The sequence below is a fragment of the Nothobranchius furzeri genome, chromosome 2 (assembly GCF_043380555.1).
Source record: "Nothobranchius furzeri strain GRZ-AD chromosome 2, NfurGRZ-RIMD1, whole genome shotgun sequence".
In the NCBI taxonomy this organism is placed as follows: Eukaryota; Metazoa; Chordata; class Actinopteri; order Cyprinodontiformes; family Nothobranchiidae; genus Nothobranchius; species Nothobranchius furzeri.
In genome coordinates, this window is record NC_091742.1 from 26,031,077 (window position 1) to 26,050,965 (window position 19,889).

The following is a 19,889-nucleotide window of genomic DNA, read 5'->3' on the forward strand; positions in this document are numbered from 1 at the left end:
TCCCAAGATGAGCAAAAAAATAAATAAATAAAACACTCTAAGCTGAATTATTATTCTTTCAGATAAAAATAAAGGTGAAACATGAAAGCACCAAATGGGAGTTTGGTTAAAAAAATCACGATGATTATTTTAATCCCTTTCTTTGCAATATTTAAACAGCAAGTTTAGGCTTGCTTTTAGCACCCCCTAGTGTCCACTTGTAGAACCGAAAGAAAACCCCTTCTCCTCGCTGTGCGTTTGTCTTTTTAACACCTTAATCTAACAACTGAAATTTCTCTCCTGTTCCTAATCCAAAACATGCAGGAAACTTGCTGGAAGCAGACCACAGCGCCAGGTATGTCAGCTCAAGTCCCAACGGAGCGTCCGCCAGTCTGAAGTTGCAATGGGAATGTTCTGGTCACATGGGACAATAGGGGCTAGGTGGCCTTTCGTTAACCTCGTAAAGGGTCATTTTAGCGCATACTGGCTCAAGAAAATTATCTGAAAAAGTTGCAAAGTATCTCTTTAACATTTCTGTATTTATTGAACCATCAGCAAACAGGAATGAATACCAGATGTTAAGGTCTTATCCAACTAAAATTCAGTTTTCGACATGCAAATGTGCCTTTAGTCAGATCTAAACAGACAACAGACACATTCATATGATTTTACTTTTTAAAAAGCATAATCATATTTATGCAGTTTAATGACGCTTTTTTCAATTCTAATATGATCTGCCGAAAGCAGATATATGATGAGCCGAAAGCAGCTTTTTCAAATAAATTACATAAAAAGACATAAAAACTGTAATAAAATTTAGATAAGAGTTCATCTAAAGTTTTCTGGTATATTTTTCTGTTCATTTTTCATTTTGTGTTGAAGCCCTGTTAACATTTCTACATATTTCTTGTGTGAGAAGTGGCTTTTTCACAAATGGATTTGGATTAAACACACTGTTTAACTGTAGCATGGAGCTAGTGTGATAGTTACTTGTTAGAAGATGAAGGTTTTATCTGTTTATTACCTAAAACGTACTTAAAATGGCAGGAGTGATAGGATGCTTTACCATCCACGGAGGAACGTCCTCTCAGACAGCGTTCATCTAACAGATTTGTTTTGAGTTTTGGGATGTTTGACCTCTGATGCCCGAGCTTATTGTTCATGGAAAAAAGCCAGTTGTGCCACACAGAAAAGGCTGATGGATTGTGGGAAAGTTGGAGTTTGGAGCCACAATTCCTGTGGAAATTTCATGCAGATGATTTACGCATATCTTAACATTTTAGCTTAATACCCTTTTACATTCTGGGACCAGTGCCATAACATATTATCCTCCAGCCTCCAACAGCGTGCTCACATGAATATTTCACATCAACACTCACGTGTTGCTTTTTACATCACACCAAACACACATTTATTCAGTTTGATTAAACACGGTTCAGAGTTGCATATTTTTCCGTTCCAAGCCTGATTTTCAGCGTGGGCGTGACAGTCGAGGTCGCTGATATTTAGAGACTTGATAATTAGATTTGGAGCTGGAATAATGTGTAAATATCCCTTTGGCACTGGTTTCCACTTTTAGGAGGTATGAAAATTCAAGTCAAATTAGGAAGAGTGAGTCGTTTTGAAAAGAATTTTGCACAAACGACGAGGAAATGAATGAAACTGAAACTCATTGTAGCCAATAAATTGATTGTGAATCACTGAACTCGTGTTTTAAGGGTGACAATAATAGATCCTTGATGAATTTTTGATCCTGTGCTCAAATATTAAAGTAAAAATCTTAGAGATTCTTCATAAAGTAGTTAATAATAATATCCCAAATTGCATAAAAGTTTATTTCAAACCAAGAGATGATCATTATAATCTCAGAGGTGTATTTATGTTTGAATATGAAATCAAGATGTGTTTCCGTTGTTGGTGTGAAACTGTGGAATGAGTTAGATGATGATTTGAAGAAATGTTCTTCTTTACTAAAGTTTAAAGCAGGTGTAAAGTGTCATATATTTACAGGATATGAAAAGTATGTATAGACATTAATGAATTTTCATTGTGGTTATTTATATTGGGGTAAATAAAAGAAATGTATATTGGTTATGTATCTTAGGTGGAAAATAGGGTAGGCTAAAATAAGCATTGCTTCTGCCTATTCCTTTTTTGGTTTAACTTCAAGTTGTTAATATTGTTGTTTTGTTTGAAAAGAAAAAATTTATGTTAATGCTATAAACCAAAATAAAGACCGAAAGAAAGAAAGAAATATTTTCCATTTTCATCGTTTATGAATTATTGAAAAAAACATGGTGGAAATCAACACTGAAGGTAAGCTAGGATGGAAGAAAACGTGTGCCGGAGCTCATCAGGAACACAAAGTGAGTTTGGCAAAATTAAAGATAATAAAAACAAAATTCCAATACTCAAAAAATAAATACACTGATCTATTTCTCACCTTTTTTCCCATTAACCTGTAAATCCAGTCCGATGTTGACCAATCTGCTGCCATAGCTCAAAGATTTGCCTTTTCCTTTTATAAACCATGTCTCTGCTTCTCTTTCATCATGACGGGAGCTGTTAGGCTTCAGGGGTCCAGCAGTTGGTTCCATCAGTCAGCGATCGTGACGACGACCTCTCTCACACATCTTGGGGAACACCCTGATCTCTACAACCTGAAGAAGTTTAAAAAAATGCATAAATCATATCTGAGAACAAAGATGCTGATCACGGCCAAACAGAGGCTAAGTGGAAGCGTTTTATGGGGTTAGACCCGTGCCAAAACCGCGTGCTCCGCGTGCACGGGTTTTGGCACGGGTCTAACCCCATAGCATTGTTAGCTGAGGTGCAGCAGTGACAGCAGGCTGCAGGTTAGTGAGCGGCGTGCACAAGCACACAAACGTTTTGACAGCTGAGAGGCGTAAAAGGAGACACGTGTTGCAGAGTGAGGAGGGTTCGTACTTCATACACGCTTCAGTACTCTGGGGTTGAAGAAAACATCTGACACTGACCGGGAAGAGCCGTGAGTTTTGGTTGAGGATTTATGAAACTGATCAAAGAAACATGAATCTGAGCAACTCTGTGCTCGGAGAAGTGTGGTTCTAATAATCAAAACAAGTCTGATATGATGAATTTAAAGTTTCAAAACTCATCCTTCACTCTGCATCATGTCCTGCCTCCTGGTTGATGTAAACAGAACACCCCCAAACACACACACACACCCCCAAATGCTGCTTCCTCTGCGTTTTCCAAGCCCTGACTGTGCAGCTGGAGCAGAACATCTCTCAATGTGACATACGTGCATAAACACAAGCTGCACACTGTTTACACTGAGCACCTTCAGTGTTATCGGGTTAAAAGTGCAACTCTGACTAAGCATTAGAAGAACTCACTACCCTTTTCTCTTTAAACAACTCCCTCCATGAATGTCAGAGTTTAGCTTAAAAGCTCCTGAACTTTGCAAAAATACCAGGCACACATGGAGAACCACGAGACAAAAAATCTGAATTCTTTCATGAATTTGAAGCCCAGGAAATAATCTGTTTTCTGTGGCTAAATATAGTGAAAGTAAAATGTGTGTGGGAATAATTGGCTGAGCGAAGCAGTGAAAAAACAACCACCTACCATCAGAAACTTTAAAGGAGGGCAGAGCAGGAGAGAGAAGAGACAAATAAACAGTTAGCCATGATTTGTTTTGAGCATTAATGCAGAACACGAGGGGGGAGGAATGCTAAACATTTATTCTGACCTCATTTTTAATACAGATGCATTACATGGTGGCATGAATGCATTTCCAGTAACACAACTCTGTTTGGGTGAGTGTGTGGGGAGTGGGAAGAAGAATAGAAAAGAAAAAAGAGAAAGCAAGAATATGGTGGGATCAAATAGAAATAATCATCAGATAGATGGAGACAAAAGGAAGAGAGATACAGACACACCCATCATGGATGGAAAGAAATGAGTCCCAAAGCTGCTGAGGTGTTTCGTTATAACTAGTTGAATAATAATTCTGATTTCAGCTCAAAGAGCAGCTAACAGTTTAGATTTTTGCATCAACAGTTGAGGACGGCGAGCACTCAGAGGTCTGAAACACAGCAGGAAATCACACACACACGGGGGGTTTTATGGGGGCTGTTCACACCCACATATAGACAAATCACCTTTCTTCACTCTAAAACTCACACAGACCCACAGGCGTGGATGAGCAACACTCTGATTGTATGAACCTCACACACACGCTCAGACCGACTCACAAAAGGAGGCAGCTCTGTGTTAATTCAAAGGCTGCCGTGGTGCGCTGGGGGAACTCTCTCTCTCTCTCTCTCTCTCTCTCTCTCTCTCTCTCTCTCTCTCTCTCTCTCTCTCTCTCTCTCTCTCTCTCTCTCTCTCTCTCTCTCTCTCTCTCTCTCTCTCTCTCTCTCTCTCTCTCTCTCTCTCTCTCTCTCTCTCTCTCTCTGTGTGTGTGTGTGTGTGTGTGTGTGTGTGTGTGTGTGTGTGTGTGTGTGTGTGTGTGTCTGTGTCTGTGTGTGTGTGTGTGTGTGTGTGTGTGTGTGTGTGTGTGTGTCTGTGTGTGTGTGTGTGTGTGTGTGTGTGTGTGCACTTGTCTTTATGGGTTTGTGTGGACCAACTCCTGACGGGAGACCAACATTGTGTAGACATTCACCATTGTGTGGACATTTACCCGGTCCACACAACCAAAATCCTAGAGGAAGCTTCCTTTGTCCCACCTAGAGTTAAACATAATTTTTGCACCATTCTGGCTATAGTGGAAGTCAGAGTCCACACAAACAACTCAGAAAACGTAGTCCACACAAACCCATAAAAACACGTGTGTGTGTGTGTGTGTGTGTGTGTGTGTGTGTGTGTGTGTGTGTGTGTGTGTGTGTGTGTGTGTGTGTGTGTGTGTGTGTGTGTGTGTGTGTGTGTGTGTGTCGGCACATGTTCATGAATCATTCCCAAAGAAGAATACGTCACTTTCCAACAAAAAAGTTGACAAAATGATCCCAATACCCCAAATCACAAGAAATTCACAATTTTTTCTCCTTCTTTTTGTTTCTATTACTGCTTCTGCACCCCCAACATCGTTCTGTGATAGTCTGTACCAACAAATTACTGAACTTGATCAGGCCGGAAAGTCCCTCCGACTTACCTGGTAAGATGGTACCTGGGCTCCAGCCACGTACACAAACGCACTAACTGTTTTTGTTTTCTACATGTTTGAGTTCAGTAAGAGAGTAAGACGGTGTTTTATTTACTTATCAGCGGTCAGGTTGACCTTTTGACTTCAATACAAACTGCAGAAGATCTAAAGAAACGTGCAGACTTTCTTGCCTGGGCCACATATGGAGAAATGACATCATGAATTTGACCACTTTTCTCCAAAATCAAACCCTAATATCACAGAAAGCATGATTATTTGTTGCAGATGTTACAGGATCAATAACTGTGGTTGGAATGGAAGTCAAAAATTTGATGAGTAATTACCAGAAGGTCCAGTTCTGTTCCTCGTGTCATTTTACAAAAGACTTAGAAAGCAAAACAAATTTCTCTGCTTTCAGATCTGTTTTTCTGTTGTGACACAACATAAACTCTGACCTTAAGTATCATTTTTAGCACTGATTTTCTACACATTTAGCACAGAGTGGGCTGCAGGGCAGAGTGTGTCAGATTGTGTCATTCACATGAGTGAATTCATGTAAAATGGTCATGTTTAAAACACTGGAGGTCGGTAGTGAATATTGTATCAGGATAATAACTTTAGGCTGTTTTTCATAATTTAATTTAGTTTTTTCCTCACTTTTATTGTTTCTCCCAAAAATAATTGTACATTTTTATTCATCATGTTAAATGAATACCAACTGAGAAAGTTGTGCTAGTGTAGGTTTTGTCAGTTTTAAACCATGAATAGCTTTAAATGGATACATGCTGTGCACATTTTAAACGGTTGATTCATGAAGAATAAAGAAACAGAGAAGAGGAAGGATGGCAACAGATGGAAAGTTACTGACTTGCCAGGATGACCATGTCCATTCCCCAGAAGATGCTCATGATCCACCCCACCATGATAACAGCTGTCAGGATCTGGATGAGGGCCGCTGCCACGTTGAGCCAGAACACACAGCAGACTCCTCGTTCTGAGACCAGATCGCTGCGTGCTCCGCACAGCACCGTGAACGCTGAGATGAAAGTACCTGCGACAGGAAATTTAAACAAGAAGCTTTGATGAAAAACAAAAGTTTTTTGGGGGGGAGAAGGAACTTTTAACGGCCGTAAAGAGAAACGCCAGAGCCTTGAGCTACATACATCACCTGTTTTGGTTTTGAAGGAAAAGTGTTTCATGTTCTCCGTCTTAATTTGGTGTAATAGCATCATATTACCACAGAAATTACTCAATTAGCACAAAATCAGCAAGTGGTGGAAACTCAGTTAGTTTGACTAGATATCTGGAAGCAGAAATCAAAATGATTCACAAATTTCTCCCTTGTGTTTTTATTACGTCCCGGGAATCCAGCAGTTGCTGAACACTTTTAACCTCGAGCCTGGAACACAGATTTACGATCCCAAGCACTCATCCGAGCACCTTTTGGTCTCTTTATTAGGTACACCTGTTCAGTAACTCAACACAAATCGGTCTTAGCCAGCCACGTGACTAACCCGACCACCAGCGCCATCTTGGATGATGAGTGGAGGTAAGGAAACAAGAGGAGAGCACGGTACGATAGCACGGTTCTTTTAGCTATAAAAAGAGAAAAAAACAGGACTGAATGGATACCCTAGCCATTTAGCTAAGTAGGCCATTAAATAATATAGATCCATACATGACCTGAGGGCTAGCAGTGAGCCAATGCAGCACTCGTGGCTTCCTCTCTGGATATCACAAACTGGTTTACAGAATAAGTGCTCACACTTTAAGGAGTTTCAGAAGTATAAAAAAACACCAGTCCTTAAGTCTAAAGTCCACATAGACTTTTCTACCTTTTTCTTGTACTTTCTTTGCTCTCATCACCAACTAAAATTGTCAGGAATACCCAAAATGCATTGCATTTGTCACATCAGCTGAAAAAGTCTCATCCGTCCAGGAAATGTCTTTCCTGGACGGATGAGACTGGATGGATTTCAGCTACTGATGGTGTAACGGTGTTGGGGAGATGTTCTTGTCCCATTTAGGACCCTGTAGTGCACCTGAAGCTGATTTAAACACCCAGTGTTGGGAGTAATGCGGTACAAAAGTAATTAATTACTGTAATGCATTGCTTTTTGCTGTAATGTGGTAATGTAAGGCCTTACAGGGAAAGAAAAGGGTAATATTTACTCGGTACAATTGTCAGTAACGCGGTAATTACAACGCATTTTTAAACCCAGAATCAAGATGTGGGTTTCCTAAAAATTCTAATTGCGGGAAGCCTGAAAAAAGATCCAGTATCCACATATATGACGTCATTTATGGACTCAGCTTTGCGGGCATTCTGTGAGCAGAGAGGACGCAGCGGTAACGGCTCAAATACTCCAGCTGCGTCCTGCGCGTTGCCGCTGTTATATTCACAAAATCGCTCCACCAAAACAAAGTCATTCGTTTGTGATCGTTTATATCGGCCCATATTCTCTGGTACTTCATGTACTTTTCAGCTGCGTTCATAATCTGTGTCCCGGTGATTTCAACTCATTGCTGCTGGAGCGCAGCTTTTATTTGTTCGGTAGATCCCTTTGACTGATTAGTTAGAAAGTAGGAAATCTAGGAAACAGTTTTTCTGGAAGACGGAGAAAACATGCAGCATGCAGGAAGGTTAGAGAGAGAAAGGGCCGGAAATTATTCAAATAAAATCAAGAAAACAAAACAAAGTGCTTGAAAAGAAAAAAGTTGGTAGATTTATCCCCAATACACATTTTACCAGTGAAAAGCAATAATATATAAGCATTTAATATTTATACATGTGATAGAATCAGATCATCCCAGAAGTCAGTCCCACATCCAGGGCCGTATCAAGGCATTTGGGGACCAAGGCAAATATAGGCTTGGAGCCCCCACCACCTCACTCCCTGATCAGTTAATATAAGATGGCAGCGTGCTGAGAATACAGATTGTTGTTGCTTTTATTTAATAAACAATCATTTTAAAGCAATGTTATTATATCTGACTGTTTTTAACAGCAATCCTAGCTCAGACACCACATCACCTTCCACATATGAGCTCACTGAGCGTCACATGACCAGATTCATACTGAAGTTGTATTGGTGAAAGTAATGCAAAAGTAGTGTAATGCCTTACATTTTAAAATCAGTAATATTGTAATGTAATGAATTACTTTAAAAATGAGGGTAACAAGTAATAAGTATTGCATTACAGTTTTGAAGTAACTTGCCCAACACTGTAAACACCAGAGCCTACTTGTTGCTGACCATGTTCATCTCTTTATGACCACATGGACCCATTTTCCAGCAGGGCGATGCACCATGTCACAAAGCTCAGATCATTTCTAACTGGTTTCTAGAACACAATCATAGGTTCACTGGACTCAAACGGCCTCCACAGTCACCAGATTTCAGTCCAGTGCAGAACCTTTGAGATGTGGTGGGACTTTCTCATCATGGATTGGCCTGTGTGTTCCTGTCATGTCAGCATGGACCAGAACTTCTGAGGGATGTTTTCAGCACCCATGTTCAATGTGTGACATGAAGAAGTTCTGCAAGGGTGGTTCTGAAGGGGATCCAGTACCAGCACGATGTATCAGCTAAGATGCACTTAGCTAAGGCTTTTTAAATAAAACATCAGTAAAATACAGTCAACAGATATGCCGGCATTTTGTTGTATTACAATGCACCTTATGTTACTCATCCACTCCGCCTCCATGAGTCAGTACCCGACACTGAAGCATCGTGTCCGCAGAAGACACACAATATGAGCTGAAACAGGATCATCTCTGTGGACAATCACCGCCTGCTTGAACAAACTATCGGTCCTTTTACTGTAATCCAGTAGCCAGGACCTGCGGACCTTTCTTGGTACTGTTTATTGAACAGCAAATGCTTGGTGTGTGTGTGTGTGTGTGTGTGTGTGTGTGTGTGTGTGTGTGTGTGTGTGTGTATGTGTATGTGTGTGTGTGTATGTGTGTGTGTGTGTGTGTGTGTGTGTGTGTGTGTGTGTGTGTGTGTGTGTGTGTGTGTGTGTGTGTGTGTGTATGTGTGTGTATGTGTGTGTGTGTGTGTGTGTGTGTGTGTGTGTGTGTGTGTGTGTGTGTCGCAGGAGCACTTAAAAGTCTCAGTGCACACATATCAGATTAATCTACGTTTCCATGGCAACATTTACTGATGAATAGACTGTTCTGCTCGTGAAAACGTTAATCTTTGTGTTTGATGAATGGATGTGTTTAGCTTTTTCATCATCTCACTGTGTTTTGTTTGGCATAATCTCACTTTGTAGTTTATTTAAACCTACTTGATTTTTATTCATCCTTATATGGCTGCAAATGCAGACTGCGGGCCTTTTGTTTGCATTTCAATCTGACCTCCATTCATCAGAATAATGTAAATAATCACGACACCTGTGGCGTTTATTTGAACACTCATTCCACTTATTGCTTAAACAGCTGCAGCGATAAATAACTTTAATGCGGAGTTTTACAAGACTGCAGTTGTGAGTCTAAAATTACTTTAATGCGTGGATTACTGGAAGCCAGAGCTGAATTTCTATTTATACTCAGTTTTTACTTTATCAAATTTACAGCAAGAACAGATAGCAAAACACACATTAGACCAAAATACAAATTGAGGGTGAGGAAGCAAACTTTGATTTTGGCAATTATATTTTTCTTAATTTTAAAACCACTGAAAGGATCTATTTTGCCTATTTTAACAGTATTTCTGTATAAAATGTTGTCGTCTTCCTCCTCTTATCCGGGTTGCGGGGGCAGCATCCCAACTAGGGAGCTCCAGACCGTCCTCTCCCCGGCCACCTCCACCAGCTCCTCCGGCAGGACCCCAAGGCGTTCCCGGACCAGATTGGAGATGTAACCTCTCCAACGTGTCCTGGGTCGACCCGGGGGCCTCCTGCCGGCAGGACATGCCCGAAACACCTCCCCAGGGAGGCGTCCAGGAGGCATCCTGACCAGATGCCCAAACCACCTCAACTGACTCCTTTCGATCCGGAGGAGCAGCGGTTCTACTCCGAGTCCCTCCCGAATGTCCGAGCTCCTCACCCTATCTCTAAGGCTGAGCCCGGCCACCCTACGGAGGAAACTCATTTCGGCCGCTTGTAACCGCGATCTCGTTCTTTCGGTCATTACCCAAAGCTCATGACCATAGGTGAGGATTGGGACGTAGATCGACCGGTAAATCGAGAGCCTGGCTTTCTGGCTCAGCTCCCTCTTCACCACGACAGATCGGCTCAGCGTCCGCATCACTGCAGACGCCGAACCAATCCGCCTGTCGATCTCCCGATCCCTCCTACCCTCACTCGTGAACAAGACCCCGAGATACTTAAACTCCTCCACTTGAGGTAGGACCTGTATAAAATGTATATCTAATTATTATCTTACTTGTTGTTAGCTTCCTGACTGACCTTTATTCAGAGAAATGAAGATCAGGTGTTTCAGGCCTGATGAGCTAACAGCAGGTGCTCAATTTCTAAATGAAAAAATGTTTTAAGCTCCATATTTTCAATCAGTTACAAGCTCATAATGTCACATTTTCAAATTTTCTGACTGCTTGGTTAGGTTTTAAATTTAATCCCTAGAAATTAAAAGTGCCAGCACCATTTACTGCTGCGTACTGTCCACTTAAAGAGGAACTAGGCAGTTTGGGCGTCCTTTCAGCACCCCCTAGTGTACCATTGTAGAAATGAAAGCAAAACATCTACTTGCTGTGCGTTTGTCTTTTTAAGTATTTCATGTAACAGCTGAAATGTCTCCCCGGCCTTCCTCACCCCTGATTCACACTAAAACCATCAGCAGAGCGAAACGCAAGCTGAATGGTTTACTCTCGACTTTGCTGCGATCCAGTGAAACACTGGGAGAGTCTTGGCCGTGGAATGGCTTCCTCGCTGGACTCATGAGATCACAAAATCCCTCGTGTTCATGCCATCTGCCATTAAACCAAAAAAGAAGGAAATCATGTTTGATATCGCTGTAGTCAAATATGATGTTGTTCCTCTCCACTGACAGGATTAAAGCCATGAAAAACACACTTCTGGAACGATACTGGGAGCAAATATGCTGTTAGGTCACTTGTATTGACGTAATCTACATAGATATGAAATCCCATCACTGCAATAGTCTTTTAATTTGAAAATTACCAGGGGTTTTACGCTGAAACTGTGTGTGATTTCCTGTCTGGCCCTAACTGCGATTATTAACATGGTTGCATCACTCCATAGACTATAAAGGACTCGAATTTGAAGCAGTGCCGTTCCGAGCTGCTGATGGGGTTAGTGGGGTTAGTGCCTCATCACTAAATTAAACAAATCAGCTCTGCTCATGATCTAAAACATGCAGGAAACGTGCAGGAAGCAGACTGCAGGACCAGGGATGGAGTTACAAGTGGATTAATCTGGCCAAAGGGGGCAATAGGGGCTGCGTGGCCTTTCATGAACCCTTAAAGTGACATTATGGAAGTGTGACAGCCAAAACATGTATAGAAATGATAAATGTCTTCTTCATACATTCTCCTGCAATGCCCTGGTCCTGTAGAATGAGCCCTGGCATTTTTACTGTGATTGCCTGTTTTTCTGTAAAATCACAGAAAAAGAGAGATGCTCGGGTCGAGCAGGCTGCTTCATGCGCGTTCACGCTCAGGCATCGCCCGTAGCATTTGCTATCTGTAGCTTTAGCAGCAGAGAGAGAGGCAGTGCCGCTTTGTCGCTGTTCCTAACGCCTAGTGACAAACCTAGCTACATTTCTGAGGACCCTTAGCTACTTTCTGTAGAACTTTCTTCTAGATATTTCCTGCAAATTAGCAACAAAATAGCCATTTTCGCTCTGAACCGTTCTTTGGTTTGACGTTTCAGCTGTCATCAAGGATATAAAAGTTACAGATACGAAGGATGTCACTGGCGCTTTAGCTCACCTAGTAAGATGTCTGACTCTCATGCAGAAGACCTGGGTTTGATTCTGGATGTGAACATAGTTTATTTAGAGTTTATTTTTAACATTAATGGTATATTTTTTACAGTAAGATGCCCAAATTTTTATTTGAGACTCGCTGAACGGCATTGAATTCACAGATAAAAAAGAAGTGGGTTCAACTTTCATTTTGGAACAATTTTTCAAGCAAGGGAAGGGAATGATCTGAGCATGCAGGAGGACTGACCCATCATAAACCTTTGTCGGCTGTGCTGAAGAGAAAGCTACAGAACCAAATTATTCCATTAATTAGCTGCATGTTCTCCTATCCACTGTCCTCCGGGCCGCACACACACACACACACACACACACACACACACACACACACACACACACACACACACACACACACACACACACACACACACACACACACACACACACACACACACACACACACACACACACACACACACACACACACACACACACACACACACACGGGACTGTCTCAGCTGTTATTTTCGTTAAGGAGTGTGCACGTACAGCGTGCACTAGCCTACTATTGAAGCTGCCGTTACGCTTTTGGCCTGAGGGGGCAATCGCGAGCATAGAAGTTCAAAAGTCTGAAAAGTCCCTTTAAAGGGTCATTTTAACACATACTGACTCAAGAAAGTTATTAAAACATATGAACTAACTGCAAAGTATCCCTTTAATATTTGCTTTCAGATATGAATAAACTAAAAATGAAAACTGTCACCCACTCCCACTTCCTTTGCCATTATTACAAAACAAAAATGTCCCTTTTGGCACAAAAAGAGAGCTTTTGCCAAAGAGGATGAACCATCCTCGAAATTCAGGGAATACGAAGACCCCTTTTGCCTTGTCGCTTGGCTGTGCCTGAGTTGGTCTAAAACCCAGTACTCATGTGGATGCAGCCTATGACTTTGGACAATGCCTGGACTACAAACATGGAGTCCTGGAAGTTCCATGTTTTAATCATTGTGGATTTTTGCATCTACATTGTTCATTTATTTACACAAGGAGAAAACACACTCTCAGGAAAAAAGTATGACCTCTGCATCCATCTACTCACCAGTAAAAACACGAGGTTGAAAAGTGAAGCACTGAAGAGTTTTTGATTCTGCAGAACTTTCTCTGAAAATGCATTTAGAAAAGTCATTTATTTATTATTTTAATTCATGCAGAAAGTCATATTAAGCTTCAAAATGGTGTTATTAAACTGTTACTCTGAGCTGTTTCTCAAAGAGAGACAAAAAAGTTTTGTTTCACAGAATCGTTGATTATTCAGTCGACTGAGACGGTCTGGTCATTGTCTTCCTTCCTTCTTTTTGCAGCTAGTGAACCAAATACTGTGAATACTGACGGCTACATCAGAAATGCCTGGTGGGCGTTGTGTGCAGCACAACCTTGGCCCTTTTCCTTTCTGCCAGCTCCGTTGCTTGTCACATCGGAGGATTTCAGTTACAGAGAAAGCCGAGCAGGTGGAAGGAGGGAGGAGAAGGAACGGCTGAGCTGCCAGCTGCGTCTTGCTTCTCGGCAGAAAGGAAAGGCCAAAGACAGCTCATGTTCTAACTCGTGCTTTAATCACGTTTTTTACGCTTCTGGTTAAAATACATGAAAATTTTTTTTATCTAGGGTTAGGGTTTTGATTTAAAATAAACATTTTGACTAATCCTTAAGCAATAAGGGTGAATTTTCCCCATCTTTCTGAGCCAATGTGATAAAATCAGAAGGTCAGGGAGGCCGCACCCACCTGCTGGTGGAGCTGCCCACCTCCAGACGTGATTGACAAGAAGAGAAGCTGCTGCGCATCACTTCTATCTGAGCCTTGGCCACACGCACACACACACGCACGCACACACACACGCACACACACACACACACACACACACACACACACACACACACACACACACACACAGTAGCAATTAATACAAATTAATTATGACCAATAAGATGTGATGATTCCATACAAATATGAAATATCAACCTGATTGATCTTTGAATGTTTAACCAGAAGATTCTAGGGTTCTTTGCTTCTTCAGGGACCATAAACACTCTTCGTATTAATTCAGACATAGTCAGTATATAGTTTATAAAATAGATATCATTCTTTTTCCTAAACTAATAATTTATACATGACAAGATATAAATAATGAGATATGGTGTGGTGGAAACTAGATGTTTGGCAGTGTTCTTTGTATCTGAGAGAAATTGTGAAATCTGGTCAGTGTTTCCCTTACATAGGCGTAGCCATGGCGGCCCGCCACAGCTGAAATCCCAGCGCCACACCTACAAGATCCCACGTTTTATTGAATGATTTATTTATTATTTTATTTTTTTTGCGCCGTTTCCCGAAAAAGCAGCGGGAACTACTCTGTTGTTGCTTGTGATCAAAGCCGGCAGGCAGCAAGGAGGAGGACGCAGGGCAGGGTGGTTACAGCTAGAGATGAGCCGGATACTCGTTTCAGACGAGTATCCAATACAGATAAAGCATTTTTGACGAATACGAGCAAGAAACGAGTAAAACTCGTAAATATCTGTAATCGTGCTGAAGGAAAATCCTCATTGGGTAACTGACTGTCTTCACGCTCTGTGATTGGCCAGTCACATAGAGCACCCGCCCCTCCCTACACACAAAACTCTGCAGCCAGGAGTTCAGTCCGTCCAGTCCGGTCCATCCACACTCACTCACACACACACACACACACACACACACACACACACACACACACACACACACACACACACACACACACACACACACACACACACACACACACACACACACACACACACACACACACACACACACACACACACACACACACACACACACACACAGTGCTTGCTTTTGATGTGTTTCTGGATGATTTCCAACTTCTGCTCCCTGTCAGGTACAAAAATCACAGGTTTGGTAAAAATCACACTCAAAAATCACCTAAAATAGGTAATTCCTCAGTTTTCCTTCTCACTCGAGCAGATCGGAACTCTCTCATGGCTGCAACACAAAAGTAGCAGCCTGCTTTTTGCCCGAAACAACGACACAAGAGCGGTGAACCAAAACACACCAGAGCACACGAGGAAATAAAATCCTGGACAAACACCACCCTGTGTGGCTGGCACGGTTAATTTTTTTAATTTGTCACCTCGTGCATTCTTTGGCTACAGGGCAGAACAGACAACCAGATTCAAAATGGCTGCAGGTCTGTGAGGATGCTCCTGATCTAACATCAGCTTGTAAACTTTGTAATTCCTAATTATGTGGATTCAGCTCAGATAGAACAAAACGTCTCACTGTGATGGCCCATGCAAGCACAAAGCCAATTACTTATCTACAAGCTGACTTTCAAACATCAGTGCACTTCTCGTCAGGAATGTTTGTCTGGGGAAGAGTGCGACACCTCCACTAGAAGGTATGCTCTTCAGAAACACGGCCATAGCCTTTTCATTCTCTTCATGCACTGCTGAGCCGCCTGCCCAGGGTACCAGTGATGATAGATGTTACAGCAGCAGGACTGACTGTTGTGAAGCTGCCATGGATCTGCATGCTGCCTGTTGCGTTGGACATGAACTCCAGAGGAGAAACGGGACTGCTATCTTGGGTGTAGGGAGAAAGAGGTACGGTGATCTTGACACACCAGAAACTTTAATGACTATTAGCATCCTTTGGTTACCGGGCCAACACAAAATTTAAACAGAAAACAGGGCAATTCGGGGCTAGTGGAGGTTTTTTCTCTAGAAGCATCAGCTGAGAAATGTCTAGGATCCGACAGCTAAGCTTGAGTGTCTCTTGGACACTGGAATAAACACTCACTGGCCACTTTATTGGGTACACCTTGCTAGTATCAGGTTGGACCCCCTTTTACCTTCAGAACCACCCTTTGTGGCATAGATTCAACAAGGTACCGGAAACATTCCTCAGAGACGTTGGTCCATATTGACATGATAGCATCACAGAGCTGCTGCAGTTGTCGGCTGCACATGCATGATGCAAATCTCCTGTTCCACCATGTCCCTCTGCTGGATTGAGACCTGGTGACTGTGGAGGCCATTTGAATACGTAGAACTCATTGTCAGTTTTATGAAACCAGTCTGAGATTATAAGAGCTTTAGGACATGGAGCGTTATCCTGCTGGAAGTAGCCCTGCAGAAGATGGGTACACTGTGGTCATGAAGGATGGACATGGTCAGAATCAATACTCAGGTAGACTGTGGTGTGGCTATGGCCTACTTGTGTTTTAAATATATAGATAAAAACATATTTTCCTCTGCATGTGTAGACCTTTATGAGCATATTTTAAATGTGTTGCATGGTTTATTCTGCTCCAATAAGATTTAAGTTTGCAGCTGAATATTTCAAAGATAATCACTATTTACCTGATCTTCCTGAGGGTCACATTTTTAGGTTCATCAGTTTAGCACGAGCAGGTGTGAAGGATAATTAGAGGCTGCAGAGGTCAAACATGTCAGAGGGGCTTAACCATAACTGGATCTACTTCTGCAGCCTGACTTGATTGCATTTTGGTTTAGATCCAGCAGATACAGCAGTAGTTAGAAGGAAATGAAGGTGGACATTTTAATTTGAGGGTTCTTCAAAACGTTTTCTTGTTCTCTCAAGTTTTTTTGTTTCCATTATCCTTTAAAAAAATCTTCTCTTGCAGCTTTGAGGGAAACCTTGCTGCTTTACAACTAAAATCGGAAGTCCCTCTATCTTTGGCCTAGTCCACACGTAGCCGGGGTTTTCTGAAAACGAATATCCGCCCCTCCAAAAACTTGCATCAACACCACCTCGTTTTAAAAACAAACTGTCCACACGTACCCGGATAAATACGTTGTTAAGGACATGCCAGACCTGTAGGCGGCAGTACTTCCCCCGTTCTTAACCTCGTCCTTCGTCTGTGGTCTTCCGCAAGGAGCAGTAATTCCTCTTGCAAAAACAAACAAGCAAAATGCGCTTGGACAATTGATGGATCGGGTAGTGACAGAGCGCAGCTCTAAGGGCTTCCATGATGTCGGCTAGTGTAAACACGGGTCGCACATGTGATGTCAGTATTTTTTTGTCGCGGAAAGTGACGTTGCGGACCTTAAAACTCTGGTTTTGTCTGTCCACACGCAGACACCCAAAACGGAGGTAACGCAGATCTTCACTTTGGCCGGAGTTTTTAAAAAGATCCGTTTTCGTGTGGATGACGGGCCAAAACGTAGAAAAATGTCTACGTTTTGGCAGATCCCCGGCTACGTCTGGACAGGGCCTTAGTGCTCAACATGCATGTGCTTTGATAGTTTTCATAAATCTCCAATCTCTTGCAACAACCCTGAATGTGTGAAAAACTCTGATCTTTTGTATGTGAGACATTTGTGTGATTTGGAAAGTGTGTGCCCAGATATTAGCCAGACTTTATGACTATAATTACACCAAGAACTCTACAATGCACCCACCGGTAGTGTGGGAAGTTAATGATGGAGTGTAGAGAGTGTCAAAGACAAAAAAAGCAGCTCTAAAGGGAAGGAGGACAAGAAAAAAAGACAAGAAAGAAGAAAGCAAAGAATGGAAGAGCTGTTTAAGTATTTTCAAAATGTATTTTTGGTTTGTTAATTACATTTTATTGTCCTTTTTTCTCTGCGTTGATGCATTTTTTTTTTGTGAAATAACAGAACGTGGAACTACTTTGTGCCCACAGTATTTTTGTTGGGGGCAAAATGAATGGAACATTGTCACAGGGCTTTTAGCAAGAGGGTCACAAAATGAGTGTTGTATCACATTTAACACGTCAGAAGTTGGATGAACTCACAGATGGAGCTGAAAACAAGACTGTTAACGTTGTAGAGCCAGTGTTGACTCCTGCTATAGAATAGGGGTTGTATGAACTAGTCGACTAGTCGACTTCACTGCTCTGTAGTGACTTTTTATGCCTTTCATAGACTAGTCGCTCTCAAGATGGATTCCTCGGAAAAGACAATGCCAGAGCGTCGGTACTGACACCCGCAGTAAAACGGGACATTTAACCAAATTGTGACCTTTACCCTCTTGCAATTTAACATTCCCCTCACCCCCATCTTAACCTTAACCAGCTTGCGCATGCAAAGCTCTGATCGCTGACGCGCTCCAGACATCTGCTTCCTGAGCACGGCCACAGTAACGTTATCAAATCAGGTGTCGCCACCTCAGAAGCAAATTTAACACGCGATCGTTCATGTCGGCTCATTTCCTTTTATGTTTTCTGTCTTTTACTTGTGCCTGATGCTTTTCGCTGCTGTGGAGTGGGGCGCATCACCCGTTTTGTCCTCCGGTGACGTACCTCTCCGGTGCGGCCAGCAAGCAGCGCGCACTCCGCTGTTTTTGCGGTCGGTAGATCTTTTAGAACTGCAGTTCAAAGGTAACTCATAAGGTGAACATATATGAACCCAGGTAGCAGTTTTTCTTTAGGATTGAGAGGAGATGCAGGAAGATAATAAACAGACAGGACAGAAAAATAGTCAAATAAAAACAAGTTAGTTTTTGTACCTGGTGGTTGCAACAAACAGACACCATTGAAGGTCATCAGAAGTGAGCAACAGATAATGAAATAATTATTTTAATGTTTAGAGCAGCAGCAACTCCGAGAGGCTGCAGGCGCATCAGTGAGTTTGCAGCCGCTGCTCGGGGGGAGGGGGGAGAGGGCTGAAGCGGAGCAGTAAAGATGCAGAAACTACCGTTGTTAAAAGAGATGTTTAACTTTGAAAATGTGGGCGCAATTTTAATTGTCAAAAACTCCAGCGAACCAACCGAACCCCCATCAACGACTAGTCAAAGTCGATTCGATTTTCATTACTTGACTGTCGACTTTAAAAAAACTTAAGTCCTGCAGCCCCTGCTATAGAATAACTTTATGATCTCATCGTTTTGGATCTAATTTCAACACATGATCTATAACTGGGTGTCTTATTTTATCTCCAATAAATGCAAAACCTCTTTAGGGATTCTTTCACATATTTCCAAGACGCCAAACTAAAGGTACCTGACCAAATACACATTCTGATGATATGACGTCAACACGAGTCAATCCCTAGTTTATCCGGTCTCACTCGTCATCAGTCTCACGCTGTTGCACGTCACAACACACATGTGACCTCTGCCCACCACATAATCTGATTCTAGGCTGAAATGTCACTTTACATCTGTGAAGACGGTAGAACAGAGGAAAGGATGATCAGTAGGATTTTAATCTCAGAGGGACAAACCTGCTGCTCTTTACGTTTTGGGAGTCCCTGAAGTGCCTTTATATCTGTAATGCAACACACACCCTTAATGCATGTAACACAGAGCTGCATCGTATCAATAAAATCACCAAGAATAGTCACATAAACAGACTAACCGGCCACATGCTGACAATAAAAAGAAATCAGACTCTCCAAATCAAAGTAGATTCTGCGGTTTTTGTGTTCGCGCTGACAGGTAGCCCTCGATACCTTTTGGGGTGTAGGGCTGATGTGGATTTTGTGTTGGCGTGTTGCTGGGGGGGCAGAGCAAAAGTTAGCTGGAGATGCAAATTGTTGAATGTTACGGCTGCCAGCCTGGCCAGTGGGATGCAGGAGCCAGGATCACCCAGCCCCGGTGATCAGCCTGACACCGCCCCTCCTCCTCCTCTCTTCCAGGCTGCTGAGGAGCACAGCTGAACCCTGCTGATGACCCCCACCTGGGATAAAAAGGCTGTGCCTTCAGCAGTCTGGGAGGCAGCAAGAACAATGGATAAGGGATGTGAAAGGAAGACATTTGTACAAATTAAGGGGAAAGGTTGGTAGAATGGAAGTCATTCAAATGAGTAACAGAAATCAAGTAGTGATAACAAGGATGAGAATGGGACA

The 19,889-nt window shown here is 42.2% G+C and overlaps 1 protein-coding gene across 3 annotated transcripts in view; it reads right to left on the reverse strand.

The window, feature by feature from the left end:
- Positions 1–2,389: 2,389 nt before the first annotated feature.
- Positions 2,390–19,889, reverse strand: part of stum (stum, mechanosensory transduction mediator homolog) — a 28,261-nt gene continuing 10,761 nt past the window's right edge. For all 3 annotated transcript variants that reach the window (XM_070545322.1, XM_070545319.1, XM_015947997.3), the window contains 2 exons: positions 5,973–6,155; positions 2,390–2,639 (listed from right to left, as the gene is read on the reverse strand). In XM_070545322.1, the coding sequence (XP_070401423.1) occupies positions 2,605–2,639; positions 5,973–6,155 (218 nt within the window). In that variant the 3' untranslated portion in view covers positions 2,390–2,604. The remainder of the gene's footprint in view (positions 2,640–5,972; positions 6,156–19,889) is intronic.